Source organism: Mustela nigripes, chromosome 2 (assembly GCF_022355385.1).
Source record: "Mustela nigripes isolate SB6536 chromosome 2, MUSNIG.SB6536, whole genome shotgun sequence".
NCBI classification, from domain to species: Eukaryota; Metazoa; Chordata; class Mammalia; order Carnivora; family Mustelidae; genus Mustela; species Mustela nigripes.
The window spans coordinates 63,029,478-63,048,104 of record NC_081558.1 but is presented as its reverse complement, the minus strand read 5'-3'; the positions used below and the strand labels follow the sequence as shown (position 1 = coordinate 63,048,104).

General features: G+C 37.3%; 1 protein-coding gene across 6 annotated transcripts in view; it reads left to right on the top strand.

Annotated features, from left to right (window-relative positions):
• The window catches only part of GOLGA4 (golgin A4), a 135,339-nt gene that overhangs the window by 72,877 nt on the left and 43,835 nt on the right, over nt 1–18,627 (top strand). For all 6 annotated transcript variants that reach the window (XM_059390576.1, XM_059390575.1, XM_059390574.1 and 3 more), the window contains 6 exons: nt 1,995–2,173; nt 5,411–5,539; nt 8,142–8,297; nt 9,680–13,899; nt 14,927–15,048; nt 15,419–15,549. In XM_059390576.1, the coding sequence (XP_059246559.1) occupies nt 1,995–2,173; nt 5,411–5,539; nt 8,142–8,297; nt 9,680–13,899; nt 14,927–15,048; nt 15,419–15,549 (4,937 nt within the window). The remainder of the gene's footprint in view (nt 1–1,994; nt 2,174–5,410; nt 5,540–8,141; nt 8,298–9,679; nt 13,900–14,926; nt 15,049–15,418; nt 15,550–18,627) is intronic.

Here is an 18,627-nt window from a genome sequence, read left to right as displayed (position 1 = left end):
GAGCTGGTTTGGTGTTTGCAAATTCTTTCAGTTTTTGTTTGTCCTGGAAGCTTTTAATCTCTCCTTCTATTTTCAATGATAGCCTAGCTGGATATAGTATTCTTGGCTGCATGTTTTTCTCGTTTAGTGCAGAGCCTAATTTTTAAGAGATTTCTGTGAAGTGCCAAAAAAAGTCCTATAATACAATTTGACGTACTGAAAGTAACAGTAATGAAAAGATGTTGGTGACATCCAACAATTAAAAAAGATTATCATTTCTTTTCCCATTTTTCTGTTTCCCAGATTTAAACCTTCAACACAAACTGAGCAATAAGCACTTTGTTATAGAATTTCTTTCTATAAAATTGATCACTTATTTCTAAATTAGGAAACTGATTTTTAAAAAATTAGGAAACTAATTTCTGTAAGTATTTTATTTTCCAACCTAATCATGTCTGAGAATCTTGGCGTTTGCAGGCAAATATCAGTAAAGTTAGGTCAGGAATCTTTAAAAATGATTTCAGCTAGTTAATATTCCTTTATAATTTGGATCTTATTTGAGCATCAGTTTTATCTTTTGGACATATTAAAATGAATAAATTGGACAGGTTTTTTTTTTTAATATATCAAAGAAAATGGTTGCTAGAGAAGTTATTTTTTTTGTGTTGAGCAGAGTAAGTTGTGTTTACCAGTTATTACCAGAATTGAGCCTTTCTTTTGTCTTTTTCTGTACTAATGTAATTTACCCCTAAGAATATTCTATAGCATACATACTTGTCTTCAGGTATGAAATTCCTGTGCCCAGTCCACCATCAGTTAAGCCACGTTGGGGTTAGTAAAAGGGCTTTACTTTTTGAGAGGCCATAGGTTGAAGTTGTACCTTTCTTATCCTGAGGGTGAAAATACTTTATATATTAATGAACTATGTCTCCCCTGGACATATGTTTCTTGATAGGATTAGAAACCCATCTTGAAAATTGATGGTTTGTTTATATTCTATCTCCATGGTAAAGGAAAGTCTGGTATCTTCTGTGAGGACTAAAGAAAATAATCTAGGATGATAATAGTGGTAGGATTTTGACAGCATATCACTATGCCAGTGGAGAGAGAGTGTGTACGATGCACACATGCATACAGAAACATGCCTTACACACAGATACATATATACACAAATATACACAAACAGACATACGCATATTTTCAGTGCCAAGTTCCAGCTGTTGTATCCATACTATCTGATTTTGTTGGAAGTTGGGTGACCTATTTGGCCATCTTAAAGTAGTATGATCTTTAAGATCATACTACTGTACCCTCCATGATTGTTTTTGTAGGGCCTAAATTCTTACTTATCTCACACAAGAACGCCCTGCTGGTTTTGCCTTTCTATATACTGTTGAATCAGGTAAAGTATTATTTTTAGTTAACAGTGCTGGCTTGAGACTGTAGGTTTCATTTCAGAATACATTGTTTAAATATGATTCAACTAGTAAGTGGTATAACAAAACCAAAAAAAATTCTGCTCTTTTATTGGCTAAGAGGTTTTTAAAAATAGTATTAGTCAAAGAACACTTTTTTCTATTATTAAAAAAGTCCTAGTAAGTATATAATAATATTACCTAATTATTGATAATAGGTAAGAACTCCATAGCAAACAAAAAAGCAGTTGAAATTATATCATACGTAAGTAGAAACAAGTCTTCATTTCTTTGAATTTGTGATTTTTGGGTAGAGTGAGTGGGGAGCCTAATAATTTAATTTTTTCCCAAACTCCTGAACAGTTCATGTAAGCAGTCTTAAGATCTGAATCCAGAACTTAGTGACAAATTGGTTTCAGTAACTGGACACTTCTTGTGGCTTTGTTGAATGGCTCAGAAATGTCTCTTGGCTTAAAACAAAACTACTATTTTAACCTGTCTTGCTACTGCTGCTCTTAGTTCCCATAAATTGAATGTGAAACACTTTAGCTTAATGATAGTATTTCTTGAGATACTTGTTTTCTGCTGTTTTCATTATAGCTTTTGAGGAACTTGAAAAAGCCTTGAGTACAGCCCAAAAAACAGAAGAATCACGGAGAAAAATGAAGGCAGAGATGGATGAACAAATAAAAGCTATTGAAAAAACAAGGGAGGAGGAATGCAGCAATCTTCAACAGGAATTAAGTCGGGTGAAACAGGAGGTTGTTGATGTGACGAAAGTAAGAATAATTCTAGATTGTAACAGGGTACAGCAATTTTGAAACATAAGTCATATGCTTTTCCTATAATTTTTGATTGTAAAGAAGAGTTAATACATGTTTTAGGCCTTAACCATTTCATGAATTCGGGATATAGGAAGAAAATCACTTTGATAGGAAAAGAGTTTTTATCTTTTTGGATAGACTTACCAGAGATAGTCTCTGCATATAATTTCTCTTTTTTATTTTATAATCCTCTTCTTTAAATTTTTTAACACAAAAGATGGCATGTTATATATATTGCTCTGTGTTTTGCTTTTCTGTTAAATATGTTCCTTATCATTGACAATGGGTAATGATGCTGTATTTTTTTTTTAATGCCACATTTGTTTTAAAGACCACTCAGGGATTTTGCTATATGAATATTTCATAATTTAATAAATCTACTAATGGATATTTAGGTTTTAATTTTTTGCTATTGCAGATGGTAAATATCCTTGTCATATTTGTTTATCTGTATGTCTTTTTTTTTTAAAGGTTTTATTTATTTATTTGAGAGAGATTTATTGAGAGAGATCACAAGCAGGCAGAGAGGCAGGCAGAGAGAGAGGAGGAAGCAGGCTCCCTGCTGAGCAGAGAGCCCGATGTGGGGCTCGATCCGATGTGGGGCTCGATCCGAGGGCTCAGAGTTCATGACCTGAGCCGAAGGCAGTGGCTTAACCCGCTGAGCCACCCAGGCGCCCTATCTGTATGTCTTTTTAGGATAGATTCCTAGAAGTGGAATATTAGGCAAAGATTATGTATATTTTTAATTATTGTGTAGTTGCTTCATGCTTATTGAAGACAGTTTATACTCTCACAGGCCATCTGTTACTGAGAAGGATGGTGTTACCTAGCTTTTAAAAATCTTTTCAGGCTTATCACTTTGAAAAAATGATATTGTAGTTTGGTTTTTTTTTTTTTTTAAAGATTTTATTTATTAGAGAGCAAGAGAGTAAACAAGTGAGCAGGGGAGGAGCAGCAGGAGGGGATAAGCAGACTCGGTGCTGATTGTGGAGCCTGATGCGGTACTCAATCCCATGACCTTGAGATCATGACCTGAGCTGAAATCAAGAGACGGACACTTAATGGACTGAGGCACCCAGGCACCCTGACATTGTAGTTTTAATGTGCTTATCTTTTTGTCAATATGATAAACATAGGTTATATATTTTAAAGGAACTGGCAGTTTTTCTCTTTGAGTTGGTTGTTTTCCTGTTGGACTGTTGGTCTTACTGATTTGTAAATGTTTTACACTTATAGTAGGAATTAGTTCTTTGGACATACAGTGTGTTTGTCCAAACAATCTTTTGTCTGTCTCTCTCTCTCTCTCTTTTTTTTTAGACAGAAAGTGAGAGCATATACAGGAGTGGGGAGGGGCAGAAGGCGAGGGAGAGAGAGAATCTTAAGCAGGCTTCATGCCCACCCAGCATGGGGCCGAATGTGTTCTCATGACCCTGAGATCATGACCTGAACTGAAACCAAGATACTTGGACCACAACACTCAGACACTTAACCAGTTGTGCCACCCAGGCACCCGTCTTTTCAAAATTGACTTTGTTTATGATTTGTTTTAGCTTTGGGATTGGTTTATTTAAGGGAGGGCATGCAGAGAAATTTTTCTTTTTCTTTATTGCTATCTGACTTTTTGTTCTGACTTAAAAATGCACTCTCACTGAGATCATTTTAAAATTCTGCTTTGCTTTTTTTTTTAAGATTTTATTTATTTGACAGACAGAGATCACAACTAGGCAGAGAGGCAGGCAGAGAGAGGAGGAAGCAGGCTCCCCGCTGAACAGAGAGCCCGATGCGGGGCTCAGTCCCAGGACCCTGGGATCATGACCTGAGCCGAAGGCAGAGGCTTTAACCCACTGAGCCACCTAGGCGCCCCATGCTTTCATTTTTTATTATTAAATCTTTGATCCAACTGGAATTTATTTGGTATTAGGAGTGAGGTAGGGATCCAACTTTAATTTTTTTTCCAGTAACTACCAAATAGTCTTCAAATCGTTTATTTAATAATCTGTGTTTTCCCTTCTGGTATGACACCCTATCTTTATTTCATACTAAATTATTGTGCTACATATGGGTCTCTTTCTTGAATTCTCTGTGCTGTTCCATTGCTTCTCCTGACCACATGCCAGTATTACACTGTTAACAATTACTCAGTTTTATAATATGTTCTATTATTTGCTAGCCTCCCCATATTACTCTTATTTTTCAGAAGAGTGCTGGCTGTTCTTGGATGTTTATTTTATCTGGTGAGCCTCTCCCCCCATTCTGTTGGTACTTTTATTCAGTTATGTTAAATTTTTAGATTTATTTAGGGAGGTTTGACATTTTTATAAGATTAAGTCTTCCTGTCCAAGAAAGAACAAGGCCAATACTTTTTAATAAATAGTATATGCATGGAAGCCTAGGCGTCATTAGATTGGTATAGCCAGGGCAGCTTGACCACAGTGGAGTGCCGTCCTTGAGAGTATCCTCATTCCTCCTCCTATACTTCCCAGTCATGATTGGTGGGGAACATACTTGCAAGATGTGGAAATGCTCCAGCCTAGTAGAACTTAACTACTGCAACAACAACCATCCTTACCTTAAATGAGAAATACTTGGGGCACCTGGGTGACTCAGTTGGTTAAGTGCCCAACTCTTGATTTTGGCTCAGGTCATGATCTCAGGGTTATGAGATCCAGCCCCATGTCAGGCACAGAGCCTGCTTAAGATTCAAACCCCTAGGGGCGCCGGGGTGACTCAGTGGGTTAAAGCCTCTGCCTTCGGCTCAGGTCATGATCTCAGGGTCCTGGGATCGAGCCCCGCATCGGGCTCTCTGCTCAGCAGGGAGCCTGCTTCCCTCTCTCTCTCTGCCTGCCTCTCTGCCTACTTGTGATCTCTGTCTGTCAAATAAATAAATAAAATCTTTAAAAAAAAAAAAAAAGATTCTCCCCCCATGCCCTCTGCCCCCTCCCACCGTGTTCATGCATGTGTGTACTCTCTCTAAAAAAATAAAAATTTACAAAGAATAAATGAGCAATACTTGGTTGGCTTTTCTTTTAATTATTGAGACATTGGCGACTTTGATTTATGTGGGAAATATGTTTTGATTTTTATCTCTTACACTATTGACTTGATGATTGAATTGTAATAAGGTATTATTTAATTGTAGAGTTATATATTTTATCCTGGATGTTTCACTTTAACTATTTGGTTGACTTTCAGAAATCCTCAGAACAAATTGCTAAACTACAGAAGCTTCATGAAGAGGAGCTGGCCAGCAAAGAGCAGGAACTGACCAAGAAGTTTCAGACCCAAGAAAGGCAGTTTCAGGAGCAAATGAAGATAGCTCTTGTAAGTACCTATTTTGTTTTTGCTACAGGTAAATTTTGCAGCTTTATAAAGTTGTTATCTTCCTCACTCTTACCTTTCAGCGTGAGGTCAGACTACTGGCAGCCTTGACCTTTGAACGTGCAGAGAGGATAGGATATAGGCAGGAAAGAGGGCTGTCAGAGCTTAACTGGCTAACTGTTATTATGTGAAAATTTTATTAACTACAAGCTTTCATTAACCAGTTTATTTGTTTGTATGTCATCCCTCTCACCTTGGCAGTAGGCTGTGATTATGGAGAAGTAAAGAGGAAGATAGGCTTGCTGAAGCCATGAACCAGTGACTGCATAACTCAGGAAAAATGTCTACAAACTCACCAGACTGAATATAACAGTTTCAAGTCTGAGAAAGTTTTGTCTGAACTGCATTTTAAAGAAGAAAAAATGAAAATGACCAAGTAGTTTTCATTTTAAGTAGAATAATTTCAGTAGTAATTTTCAATACATATGATATTCTTAAAAATAAAATAAAATTAAAAAATTACTGACTGGACTAACCAAAATAATACCTAGAAAAGCAAAGATAAGATTTTGGGGAATAGTGTCATTTGAAAGCTTAAAACAAAAAAAAAAATTTTTTTTCAAATTGTGAAAAGCCTTTTATATAGGTAACCATAAGAAGTATTAATGCCAAAAAAAAAAAAGAAGTGTTAATGCCAAAAAATGTAGTTTGATTGTTTTTATATGAAATTATTATCAATAATATAATTTTAAAAGTTTTAAGTACAAAAGGATGAGAAGCAGTATTTATAATTTTAATCTTTTTTTTTTTTTTTAAGATTTTTAATTTATGTATTTGACAGACAGAGATCACAAGTAGGCTGAGAGGCAGGCAGAGAGAGGGGGGAAAGCAGGCTCCCTACTGAGCAGAGAGCCTGATGCGGGGCTTGATCCCAGGACTCTGGGATCATGACCTGAGCTGAAGACAGAGGCTTAACCCACTGAGCCACCTAGGCACCCCTTCTTTTTTATTTTTTAAAGATCTTATTTGTTTTAGAAAGAATGAGCATGAGCTGGGGGAGGGGCAAAGGGAGAGGGAGAGGATCTCAAGCGACTCTGTCTTGAGCATGGAGCTTAATGCGGGGCTCAGTCTCATGACCCAGAGATTATGACTTGAGCTGAAATTGAATTGGATGCTTAACTGAGTGAGCTACCCAGGTGCCCTTATTTATTATTATTATTTTTTAAGTGTACTCTATCCCCAACATGGGCTTGAACTCCTGGGACCCTAAGATCTAGAGTCACATGCTTTACTGACTGAACCAGCCAGGCACTTCAGTCCAGAAAAGGATTTAAAGTAGTTTATAAGAATGCTTAAGACTTTAATAGGATAGTGTAGGTGCATAAAAATTAAAGAACAAAGCAGGACATAAATGAAGCCAGGAATTACTCTAAAAAATTCCTGTCATAAACATCTGTGTGTTTTCATACTGGAGTAATTGGCCTTTGGGGACACTGTGACTTGAACAGTGGCCTCGTTAAAACTGTGTTCCAGCACTGATAAACTCAGATGTATTCTGAGTGGAAACAGCAGGATACAGATAAACGTGAAGCACTCACATGCATGTGCACATGCCACTTTCTGCTCCCCTTTCTATCTAGTTCCTCGAAGAGGTTAGCTTTGTATTGATAGTGAAAGTTGAACAGACTATTAAATGTTCTCTTTTGTTTTTATGGGCATAGACAGATGTATTTAAAATGTAATTTACATTAGACAGTATAGTATGTTTAAAATGATGTTTTAAAATTGATTAGAAACTAATATTCCCTTATCATTCTGTTTATAATATGGCACAATGCCTTTCCTTAAAGCAATATACTTCACCAGAGTGTAGTGAACTGAAAATATTGCTGCTGGCAGCATGAACTGTATGCAGTAGGTATGGCTAAGTATTCTTAATTGGAGTCCAAAGCCACTAAATGTTAAAAGTGCTCTCTAGAGCTTCTCTTTTCAAAGCAGTAAACAGTTTCAGTACAGATGTTGATACATGATAAGGGCAATCAAAGAAGAAGCTTTTTGGAATTGAGGGATTGATAAAAGTGTCCAGGTCATCTAAGAAGAGTTATGTAGGCTTTTATAGATATTCCCTTGATCTAATCCATATATTCACATGTAATCTGATTTTGATATGGTTTTCTATGTAGGGTTCCTTTTAATGAAGTTTTTCCTCAAAAATTATATAAACTTACAATCCAGTTTCTTGGCCTAGAGTTGAAATAATCATACTCTGGAGTGCAGAGAAGAAGTAGTGACAATTTGGGGACCCTTCACATTAAGCCGTGTTTTGCAAAATGTTTTAAGTAGTGGAAAAAATAGCAGATGTAGTGTGGTTACTGGAACAAAGTTTTTGTTTTCAGTAGTAACTGTGGTAAATATTGGCTGGACCACACTGGAATAGTCACAGTGCTTTGTTTCTGCAGACTAGGGCATGGGAAGAGAGAGGTGATGATACTGCCTACTTCACAGGGCTGGTGTGCAGACCAAATGAAAGACAGCATTCCTGTGGAAGTGCTTAGGGAATGCTGAAGATTTATGTGGGTCTAAGGTGGTATTGTTTTTGGCACAGGAAAAAAGTCAATCAGAATATATGAAGATCACCCAAGAAAAAGAACAGCAAGAATCTTTGGCCCTGGAAGAGTTAGAGTTGCAGAAGAAAGCAATCCTCATGGAGAGTGAAAATAAACTTCGGGACCTTCAGCAAGAAGCAGAAACTTACAGAACTGTAAGTGTAAATAATATTTGGGTTCCAGGATTGTGGAATTATTTGTATATAGAAACTAGTGTTATCTCTTCGGTCAGTGTAAAGTTGTCAAGAAGGTTTTGTTTTAGTGGATTTAGATTCACATACATGCACTTGATATTCAAGTAATAAGAGCTTTTCCTGTGAATGGTTTTAGTGTTTGCTACATGGTGTGGCCAACTGTGCCTTTAGCTGGCTGTGTTTCTGTCATCCACCCACTCTGACTCTGCTCTCAAGCTCTCCACTCCTTTGGTTACTTGCCCTTGATCTTTAGGAAGTGGCCTTGCTTTGTAAGCAACACTTGACCTGGCTTCATCTCATGCCATGTCCTGGATATAAGTCAATCTCTGTTTCTATTATAATGTAGACACCTCAATGCCCTGCTTTTAATGTAAAGTTTTCCCATATTAAAACAATGGTGAACAAATTTATATATATGTGAAAAAATGTATATGTATGTCTCAGTGGGCACATTTTTAAGGCTCTCTGGCCCTTCCCCCCACAATATATGAAATGTATGACCTGTGTTGAATAAACTGATGTTATTTAGACTTTGGCTTTGGTTTATCTGGTGAACGAATCATACTTCTTTCCCATAGTTCTAAACTGTACTTTAGTTTCCCATTTCTAACATTTATGTAAGGTGGCATGATGAAGGGAAATGGATAGGATACTCAGGAGGTGTAGATTTTTCCACTTGTTAGCTTTGTAAATTAATTGTACCTTAATTTCTTCATCTGTCATATGGAGAAATTGAATTTGGTAATTCCTTAGGACCTTTCCAGTTCTGATGTTAGATGGCTCTGCCTTAGTTCTTTTTTCTTTAGAGTCAAGATTGACATTTTCATGAGCGAACAGTAATCTTTGGTAAAATTTGCATAAGTAGCTTCTTTTTGCAAAAAATCTTCTAAATAATCATTTTTGCCGTGGAAAAACCAGATAATTATCTTCCAAAATAAAATTATGAAGGTAATAGGATACTGTTAATCAGCCTTAAAAAACACACAGGAAAAAAACCCATCTTCCTACCAATAGTTATTATTATCTACTTTATGATTTACTTCTTTTTGACTATCCATTCAGAATATTCTTGAAAATATGTGTGATTGAAATAGTGACCCAAGTAGGTAGAAAGAATCTGAAATTTTAAGTTGTGTTAAAATAGAATCTTTTCTTTGTTACATGATTCCTTTAGGAATTAGAATCTGAGCACAGATTCTTTGTGCTTTCTGGTGTTTGGCATGATATATAGAGTAATTTTTCTAAGTTTTACTCCTTAAACAGGTGTAGACGTTATGTCATGTATATCTTTGCTAATAAGCAAGTCTGTACTTTAATAAAAGTACGTCTGTTTTTATTAACAGAGAATTCTTGAATTGGAAAGTTCTTTGGAAAAAAGCTTGCAAGAAAGCAAAAATCAATCAGAAGATTTAGCTGTTCATTTGGAAGCTGAAAAAAATAAGCACAATAAAGAAATCACAATCATGATTGAAGAACATAAGGCAGAATTGGAAAGCTTGCAGCATCAGCAGAATGCCCTTTGGACTGAAAAACTCCAAGTCTTAAAGCAACAGCATCAGACTGAAATGGAAAAACTTAGAGAAAAACATGAACAAGAAAAAGAAACATTGTTGAAAGACAAAGAGAGTCTTTTCCAGGCCCACATAGAAGAGATGAATGAAAAGACTTTAGAAAAGCTTGATGTGAAGCAAACAGAACTAGAATCATTGTCTTCTGAACTGTCAGAAGTATTAAAAACCCGGGAGAAGCTAGAAGAGGAACTTTCTGTAATAAAGGATCAAGCAGATAAAGTAAAGAAGGAGCTAGAAGCCAAGCTGGATGAACAGAAAAGCCATCACCAGCAGCAAGTTGAGAGTATCATTAAAGAACAAGAGATATCTATCCAGAGAACTGAGAAGGCATTAAAAGATGAAATTAATCAACTTGGGCTTCTTTTGAAGGAAAAGGACAAACATTTGAAAGAGCATCAGGCTCGTGTGGAAAACTTAGAGGTAGATATTAAAATGTCTGAAGAAGAACTCCGGCAGGCATCTGCTAAGCTGGCTCTTTTTCAGTCACAGCAGAGTACTACACACGAGCAGGCCAGAGCATCCGAGGAGCACTTGGCTCAATTGCAGCAGAAATTGTTGGACTTAGAAACGGAGAGAATTCTTCTTTCTAAACAGGTAGCTGAACTTGAAACACAAAAGAAAGATGTTTGTGCTGAGTTAGACACTCACAAAGTCCAGGTGCAGGATTTAAGGCAGCAACTGGAAAACCAGAAAAGTGAAATGGAGGAAAAACTACAGGCTTTAACCCAGCACTATGAGTCCCAACTTAGAGATACTAATACAGAACAGGCACAGACAAAGCAGAGCTTGATAGAAAAGGAAAATATAATTTTACAAATGAGAGAAGGACAGAGCAAAGAAATTGAAACACTCAAACAGAAATTATCAGCCAAGGAAGAGAGTTTTAGTGTTTTACATGAGGAATATGAAACCAAATTAAAAAATCAAGAAAAAAAGATGGAAAAAATTAAGCAGAAAGCAAAGGAGGTACAAGAAACATTAAAGAAAAAACTAGTGGATCAGGAAGCCAAACTTAAAAAAGAGCTTGAAAATACGGTTCTAGAGCTTAGTGAGAAAGAAAAACAGTTCAATGCCAAAATTGTGGAAATAGCACATGCTAACTCTGCTGGGATCAATGATGCAGTGTCAAGACTGGAAACAAACCAAAAGGAGCAAATGGAAAGTCTCACTGAGGTACATAGACGAGAACTCAGTGATGTTGTTTCCGTCTGGGAAAAGAAACTTCATCAGCAAGCTGAAGAACTTCAGGAAAAACATGAACTCCAATTACAGGAAAAAGAGCAAGAGGTAGCAGAACTGAAGCAAAAGATACTCCAAAGTGGGTGTGAAAAAGAAGAGATGAACAAGGAACTAACATGGCTGAAAGAAGAAGGCATTAAGCAGGACACAGTACTAAGGGAATTACGGGAACAGATACAAGAGAAGTCTGCTCATATGAACTCTCTCTCACAAAATGAAACTAAACTGAAAGCACAACTGGAAAAGTTGAAGGTTGACTTGAATCATTCTCTGAAGGAAAATACTTCTCTTCAAGAGCGTATAGTTGAACTGGAGATGCTGGCAGAAAAAGATAAGCTGAGGGTTTCTGAGTTGACTGACAAATTGAAAACCACAGATGAGGAAGTCCAGAGTTTGAAGTCTTCCCATGAAAGAAATGAGAAAAACCTAGAAGACAAAAGCTTGGAATTCAAAAAACTGTCTGAGGAACTAGCAGTTCAGCTGGATATTTACTCTAAGAAAACTGAAGCCTTGTTGCAAGCTAAAACAAATGAGCTAATCAACATTAGTAGTAGTAAAATTAATGCCATACTCTCTAGAATTTCCCACTGTCAGCACCACACAACAAAAGTTAAGGAGGCACTAGTAATTAAAACTTGCAAAGCTTCTGAATTAGAAGCACAGCTTAGACAGCTAAGAGAAGAGCAGAATACACTAAACAGTTCTTTTCAACAGGCTACCCATCAATTAGAAGAAAAAGAAAATCAGATTAAGAGCATGAAGACTGATATTGAAGGGCTTGTAATGGAGAAAGAAGCCTTACAGAAGGAAGGTGGCAACCAGCAACAGGCTGCCTCTGAAAAGGAGTCTTGTATCACACAGTTGAAGAAAGAGTTATCAGAGAACATCAATGCTGTCACACTGATGAAAGAAGAGCTTAAAGAAAAGAAATCTGAGATCAGCAGTCTTAGTAAACAACTAACTGATTTAAACACTCACCTTCAGAACAGCATCAGCCTAACTGAGAAAGAAGCAGCCATTTCATCACTAAGTAAGCGATACGATGAACAACAATGTGAATTACTGGGTCAGGTGCAAGATTTATCTTTGAAAGTTGAAACTCTGAGTAAAGAGAAGATCTCTGCTCTTGAACAGATAGATCACTTGTCCAACAAATTCTCAGAATGGAAGAAGAAAGCACAGTCAAAATTCATACAGTATCAAAGTACTATTAAAGACTTACAGATGCAGCTTGAGTTAAAAGCAAAGGAGGCCAACAAAAAGGATGAGCAGATACATGGATTGAAGGAGGACCTTGATCAGCAGAATGAGAGATTGGTATGTTTAAAGAGTGAAATGGAAGATAAGAAGAGCAAGCTGGAGAAAAAGGAGTGTAATTTAGAGACAGAGTTAAAAACTCAAATGACAAGAATTGTGGAATTAGAGGAGCATCTTACTCAGAAAACAACTGAAATTGAATCCTTAAATGAAGCTCTTAACAATTACAATCAACAAAAGGACACTGAACAGAAAGAAATGCTTCAGAAACTTCAGCACATTCAAGAGTTAGGAGAAGAAAAGGACAACAGGGTTAAAGAAGCTGAAGAAAAAGTCTCAAGACTTGAAAAGCAAGTGTCTTCCATGAAATCTGAACTTGAGGCTAAGAAGAAAGAATTGGAACATGCAAATTCAGGTATGAAGGGCAAAGAAGAGGAGTTGAAGGCACTGGAAGATAGGCTTGAGTTAGAAAGTGCTGCAAGATTAGCAGAACTGAAGAAAAAAGCTGAACAAAAAATTGCTGCCATCAAGAAGCAGTTGCTATCTCAGATGGAAGAGAAGGAACAGCAATACATAAAAGACACAGAAGGACATCTCACAAAATTGCAGGAGAAGGAGAGAGAAATTCAGGTCTTGGAAGAAAAACTTAAAGGCCCACCGCAGTCAGGAGCATCAGTTATACCCAGATCGGCAGAACATGTGGCATCCTGTGCTGAGCAAAACGTGGATCCTGAGGGCTGTGTGCAGAAGGCATATGACGACAAAATCAGTGCTTTACAGAGGAGTCTAATGGAAAAAGAAAAGCTGTTGCAGAGGCTAGAGCAAGAAAAAGAAGAGACAATATCTTCTCATTCTGAAATGCAGTGCAGATACCAGGAGCTCTTAATAAAGATAGAACACGCAGAAGCAAAGCAGCATGAGGATCAAGTTATGATAAATCATCTTCAGGAAGAGCTTGAGGAAAAAAGCAAGAAATATTCCTTGATAGCATCCCAGCGTGTGGAAGAAGAGGGAGGTAAAAATAACGTAGGGGCAAAGCAAAACTTGGAAGATGTGGTTGATGATGTCCAGAAAGCACTCCATGAGAAGGAACTAGCCTGTCAGTTCTTGGAGCAAAAGATAAAAGAGCTGGATTCCTGCTTGGTAAGAGAGAGGGAAGGGCATAGAGTTGAAATGGAAGAGTTGACCTCAAAATTTGAAAAATTACAGGCTTTACAACAACAGGTGGATGGAAAAAATAAACCCACAGAAGCTTTGGATGAAAGTGGTGAAGAAAAGTCCAAATCACATGCAGTCCAACCCAGATTGCCTGGTAACATGGAGGCAGAGCACAATGACCTGGAATTTAAATTAGCAGGGGCAGAGCAAGAGAAGCAGAAGCTGGGCAAGGAGATTGTTAAGTTGCAGAAAGATCTTCGAATGTTGCGGAAGGAGCATCAGCAAGAATTGGATATCATGAAGAAAGAATATGAACAAGAAATGGAAGAAAAAATCAAGTAAGTTTTTCAGCATGAATATTTATTGTATTTATTTATTTTAGAGAGAGAGAGAGTAAGAGCGGTGGTTGGGGGGAAGGTGGGGGAGAAGAGAAGGAAAGAGAATTTTAAGCAGGATCCATGGGAGCCCAATACGGAGCTCAATCTCACGACCCTGAGATTGTAACCTGAGCCGAAATCAAGAGTTGGACCTTTGGGGTGCCTGGGTGGCTCAGTAAGTTAAGCCTTTGACTCTTCATTTTGGCTCAGGACATGATCTCCGGGTCGAGCTCCACATTAGGCTCTGTGCTTAGTGCAGAGTCTGCCTGTCCCTCACCCTGCACATGTGTGCTCTCTTACTCTCTCTCTCTCAAATAAATAAATAATACCTTTAAAAACAAAATAAAGAGTCTGATGCTTAACGAACTAAGCCACCCAGGCGCCCCAGCATGAATATTTTTAAGACAGTCCTTATAGTTAAGTCCCTTTTATTGTGCCTGATACACTGAAATTTCGCCTGCCCAAACTATGAAACATAAGTTAAATGCTTAGAAGAAATATAAAACAGTATGGAGCACTGGGTGTAGTGCATAAACAATTAATTTTGTTATGCTGAAAAGAAATAAAAAATATATATATAAAACAATTTAAGGTAAGAGGCAGTGTTCTTTCACATCCGTTTAGAGGGGGAAAAACTTTCTTGCATATGTGATTATGCTTATGTACATATTCCAGTAATTACTTTCTTTTCATTGTAATATTTTTAGTGTTAGTGTTATATAAGATAGATGTGTATGATGAAAATTTTAAGTGGAAAAGAAGAATTCTCAAAGCCCCAGGATGAGTATATAGAGAAAATCATAGTTTCTGTATCTTCCTGTATCTTCCCAGAAGTTTTTTGTGCCTGGACGCACACATACACACGTATACACCCTTAAACATGTTTTTAAACCAGTGAGATCTTACGTGCACTGTTGTGAAGACTAGGTAACTGTGCGTCTTGTTTTGTGTTTGACAACAGTTAGCTCTTTATATTTTTGTTATGCAGACAGGAGCAGGAAGATCTTGAGTTGAAGCACAATTCTACATTAAAACAGCTGATGAGGGAGTTCCATACACAGCTGGCACAAAAGGAGCAGGAGCTGGAAATGACCATAAAAGAAACCATTGGTGAGTCAAATTCAGTGAAGAACAAGTCAGAATCAGCAGAGACTATTTATACTTTAAACTTATTGTTTTCACGCAGTGCTAAGTGCTTAAAGTAATTAAACTGGAGAAAAAAATGATTCCTGTCTAAGAAATTTTTCTAATAGGAACCTGTGCTTGCCTGGTGGTAGCTTGCTTTTAGGAGAGGAGGAGCGAGTGAAAGAACCTGAAACATTAGCTAATTAATTGCCTTATAAAGACATTTCTGCTCTGTGAAAGGGTACATATGACCAATTGATTTTTATCAAATTTAATTTGGAACTGAAATTGTGATATAGATACTAATGGTTGCCTAATGTATGTTCTTGTATGTGTCCATTTTTTTATGTATTAGATAAAGCCCAGGAAGTGGAAGCTGAACTTTTGGAAAGCCATCAGGAAGAGACAAATCAGTTATATAAAAAAATTGCGGAGAAGGAAGATGATTTACAAAGAACAGCCAAAAGATATGAAGAAATCCTTGATGTACCTTATTTTATTTCTCTTTTTTGAAATTTAGCTGTGCTGGATTTCATGGTGGTGCCAAAGATTGGGCTGTCAGATTTCCTGCTTTTACAATGTAGAGGGTTTTTGTTTTGGCTCAATATTACCCAAATTTAATATTTGCACTTTATGCATATTTATAAGGAGTCTGATTAATTTCTGCCAGGATCATAGTTTCCTGATCAGATTGTGCTAACCCAGCAGTTCAGTCTACTTGGCAGGTATCGAAGCAACAGTGAGTTACTAAGGGGAAGAATGGATTCTCTTCTCGTCTTTCTCTCAGTCAGACTAAATTTTAAGAGAACCAGACTAAGAATTGGAAATGTGTGGTTGGGTGAAGTCTAAGCAGTGGGACAGTTAATGTGTGTGGCCACCTACCTGGGTTCTTTCCAGGAAGGCCAGTTAACTTTACTCCATCCAAATCCAATTTTTACAGTTTTTGTTGCTCTTAAGAGACAAAAAGACAGGGAAAAATGGAATGCACCAACCAAATCTTTTATATTTAGTGAAACTTTTGTTTACTCTACTAGTGGTGGATTACCATTGCCATTTTTGTTTGTCAAGATAAGCCATGAATGCCAGTGAGTATTTTGGACTCCAGAAAATTTTCAAATGTAAAACAGCGTGAAGTATGCTATGTTGGGATGCAGATTTTTTAGTTACTCCAAGCCTTATTTCACTATATGCCAGGAAGCATTTGATGATTAAGAATACATAAATCAGAGAATCATGCCTCAACAGACTATGGCAGCAATAAAAGTCTGAGCCAGGAACAGGGTCTAATAATAATTATCTTAAATGTAATTGAAAAGGCCGGAATTCCAGGATAAGGCACATGCATAGAAATGCCACCTTTGTATAATTTTTGAACTTTAAATCTAGTTATGAAAAGGTTTGAATAATTTTACTTACATTTTCTTATACTTCTGTAGATTGTATGTGTGTGGAGCTTTTTTTTTTTTTTTTTTGTTTTTTTTTTTTTTTTTTTTAAATTTTTTATTTTTTATAAACATTAATTTTTATCCCCAGGGGTACAGGTCTGTGAATCACCAGGTTTACACACTTCACAGCACTCACCAAATCACATACCCTCCCCAATGTCCATAATCCCACCCCCTTCTCCCAAACACCCTCCCCCCAGCAACCCTCAGTTTGTTTTGTGAGATTAAGAGTCACTTATGGTTTGTCTCCCTCCCAATCCCATCTTGTTTCATTGATTCTTCTCCTACCCACTTAAGCCCCCATGTTGCATCACCACTTCCTCATATCAGGGAGATCATATGATAGTTGTCTTTCTCTGCTTGACTTATTTCGCTAAGCATGATACGCTCTAGTTCCATCCATGTTGTCGCAAATGGCAAGATTTCATTTCTTTTGATGGCTGCATAGTATTCCATTGTGTATATATACCACCTTTTCTTTATCCATTCATCTGTTGATGGACATCTAGGTTCTTTCCATAGTTTGGCTATTGTGGACATTGCTGCTATAAACATTCGGGTGCACGTGCCCCTTTGGATCACTACGTTTGTATCTTTAGGGTAAATACCCAATAGTGCAATTGCTGGGTCATAGGGCAGTTCTATTTTCAACATTTTGAGGAGCCTCCATGCTGTTTTCCAGAGTGGCTGCACCAGCTTGCATTCCCACCAACAGTGTAGGAGGGTTCCCCTTTCTCCGCATCCTCGCCAGCATCTGTCATTTCCTGACTTGTTGATTTTAGCCATTCTGACTGGTGTGAGGTGATATCTCATTGTGGTTTTGATTTGTATTTCCCTGATGCCGATTGATATGGAGCACTTTTTCATGTGTCTGTTGGCCATCTGGATGTCTTCTTTGCAGAAATGTCTGTTCATGTCCTCTGCCCATTTCTTGATTGGATTATTTGTTCTTTGGGTGTTGAGTTTGCTAAGTTCTTTATAGATTCTGGACACTAGTCCTTTATCTGATATGTCGTTTGCAAATATCTTCTCCCATTCTGTCAGTTGTCTTTTGATTTTGTTAACTGTTTCCTTTGCTGTGCAAAAGCTTTTGATCTTGATGAAATCCCAGTAGTTCATTTTTTCCCTTGCTTCCCTTGCCTTTTGCGTTGTTCCTAGGAAGATGTTGCTGCGGCAGAGGTCGAAGAGGTTGCTGCCCGTGTTCTCCTCAAGGATTTTGATGGATTCCTTTCGTACATTGAGGTCCTTCATCCATTTTGAGTCTATTTTTGTGTGTGGTGTAAGGAAATGGTCCAATTTCATTTTTCTGCATGTGGCTGTCCAATTTTCCCAGCACCATTTATTGAAAAGGCTGTCTTTTTTCCATTGGACATTCTTTCCTGCTTTGTCGAAGATGAGTTGACCATAGATTTGAGGGTCTATTTCTGGGCTCTCTATTCTGTTCCATTGATCTCTGTGTCTGTTTTTGTGCCAGTACCATGCTGTCTTGATGATGACAGCTTTGTAATAGAGCCTGAAGTCCGGAATTGTGATGCCACCAACGTTGGCTTTCTTTTTCAATATCCCTTTGGCTATTCGAGGTCTTTTCTGGTTCCATATAAATTTTAGCATTATTTGTTCCATTTCTTTGAAAAAGACGGATGGTACTTTGATAGGGATTGCATTAAATGTGTAGATTGCTTTAGGTAGCATAGACATTTTCACAATATTTATTCTTCCAATCCAGGAGCATGGAACATTTTTCCATTTCTTTGTGTCTTCCTCAATTTCTTTCATGAGTACTTTATAGTTTTCTGAGTATAGATTCTGTGCCTCTTTGGTTAGGTTTATTCCTTGGTATCTTATGGTTTTGGGTGCAATTGTAAATGGGATTGACTCCTTAATTTCTCTTTCTTCTGTCTTGCTGTTGGTGTAGAGAAATGCAACTGATTTCTGTGCATTGATTTTATATCCTGACACTTTACTGAATTCCTGTATAAGTTCTAGCAGTTTTGGAGTGGAGTCTTTAGGGTTTTCCACATATAGTATCATATCATCTGCGAAGAGTGATAATTTGACTTCTTCTTTGCCGATTTGGATGCCTTTAATTTCCTTTTGTTGTCTGATTGCTGAGGCTAGG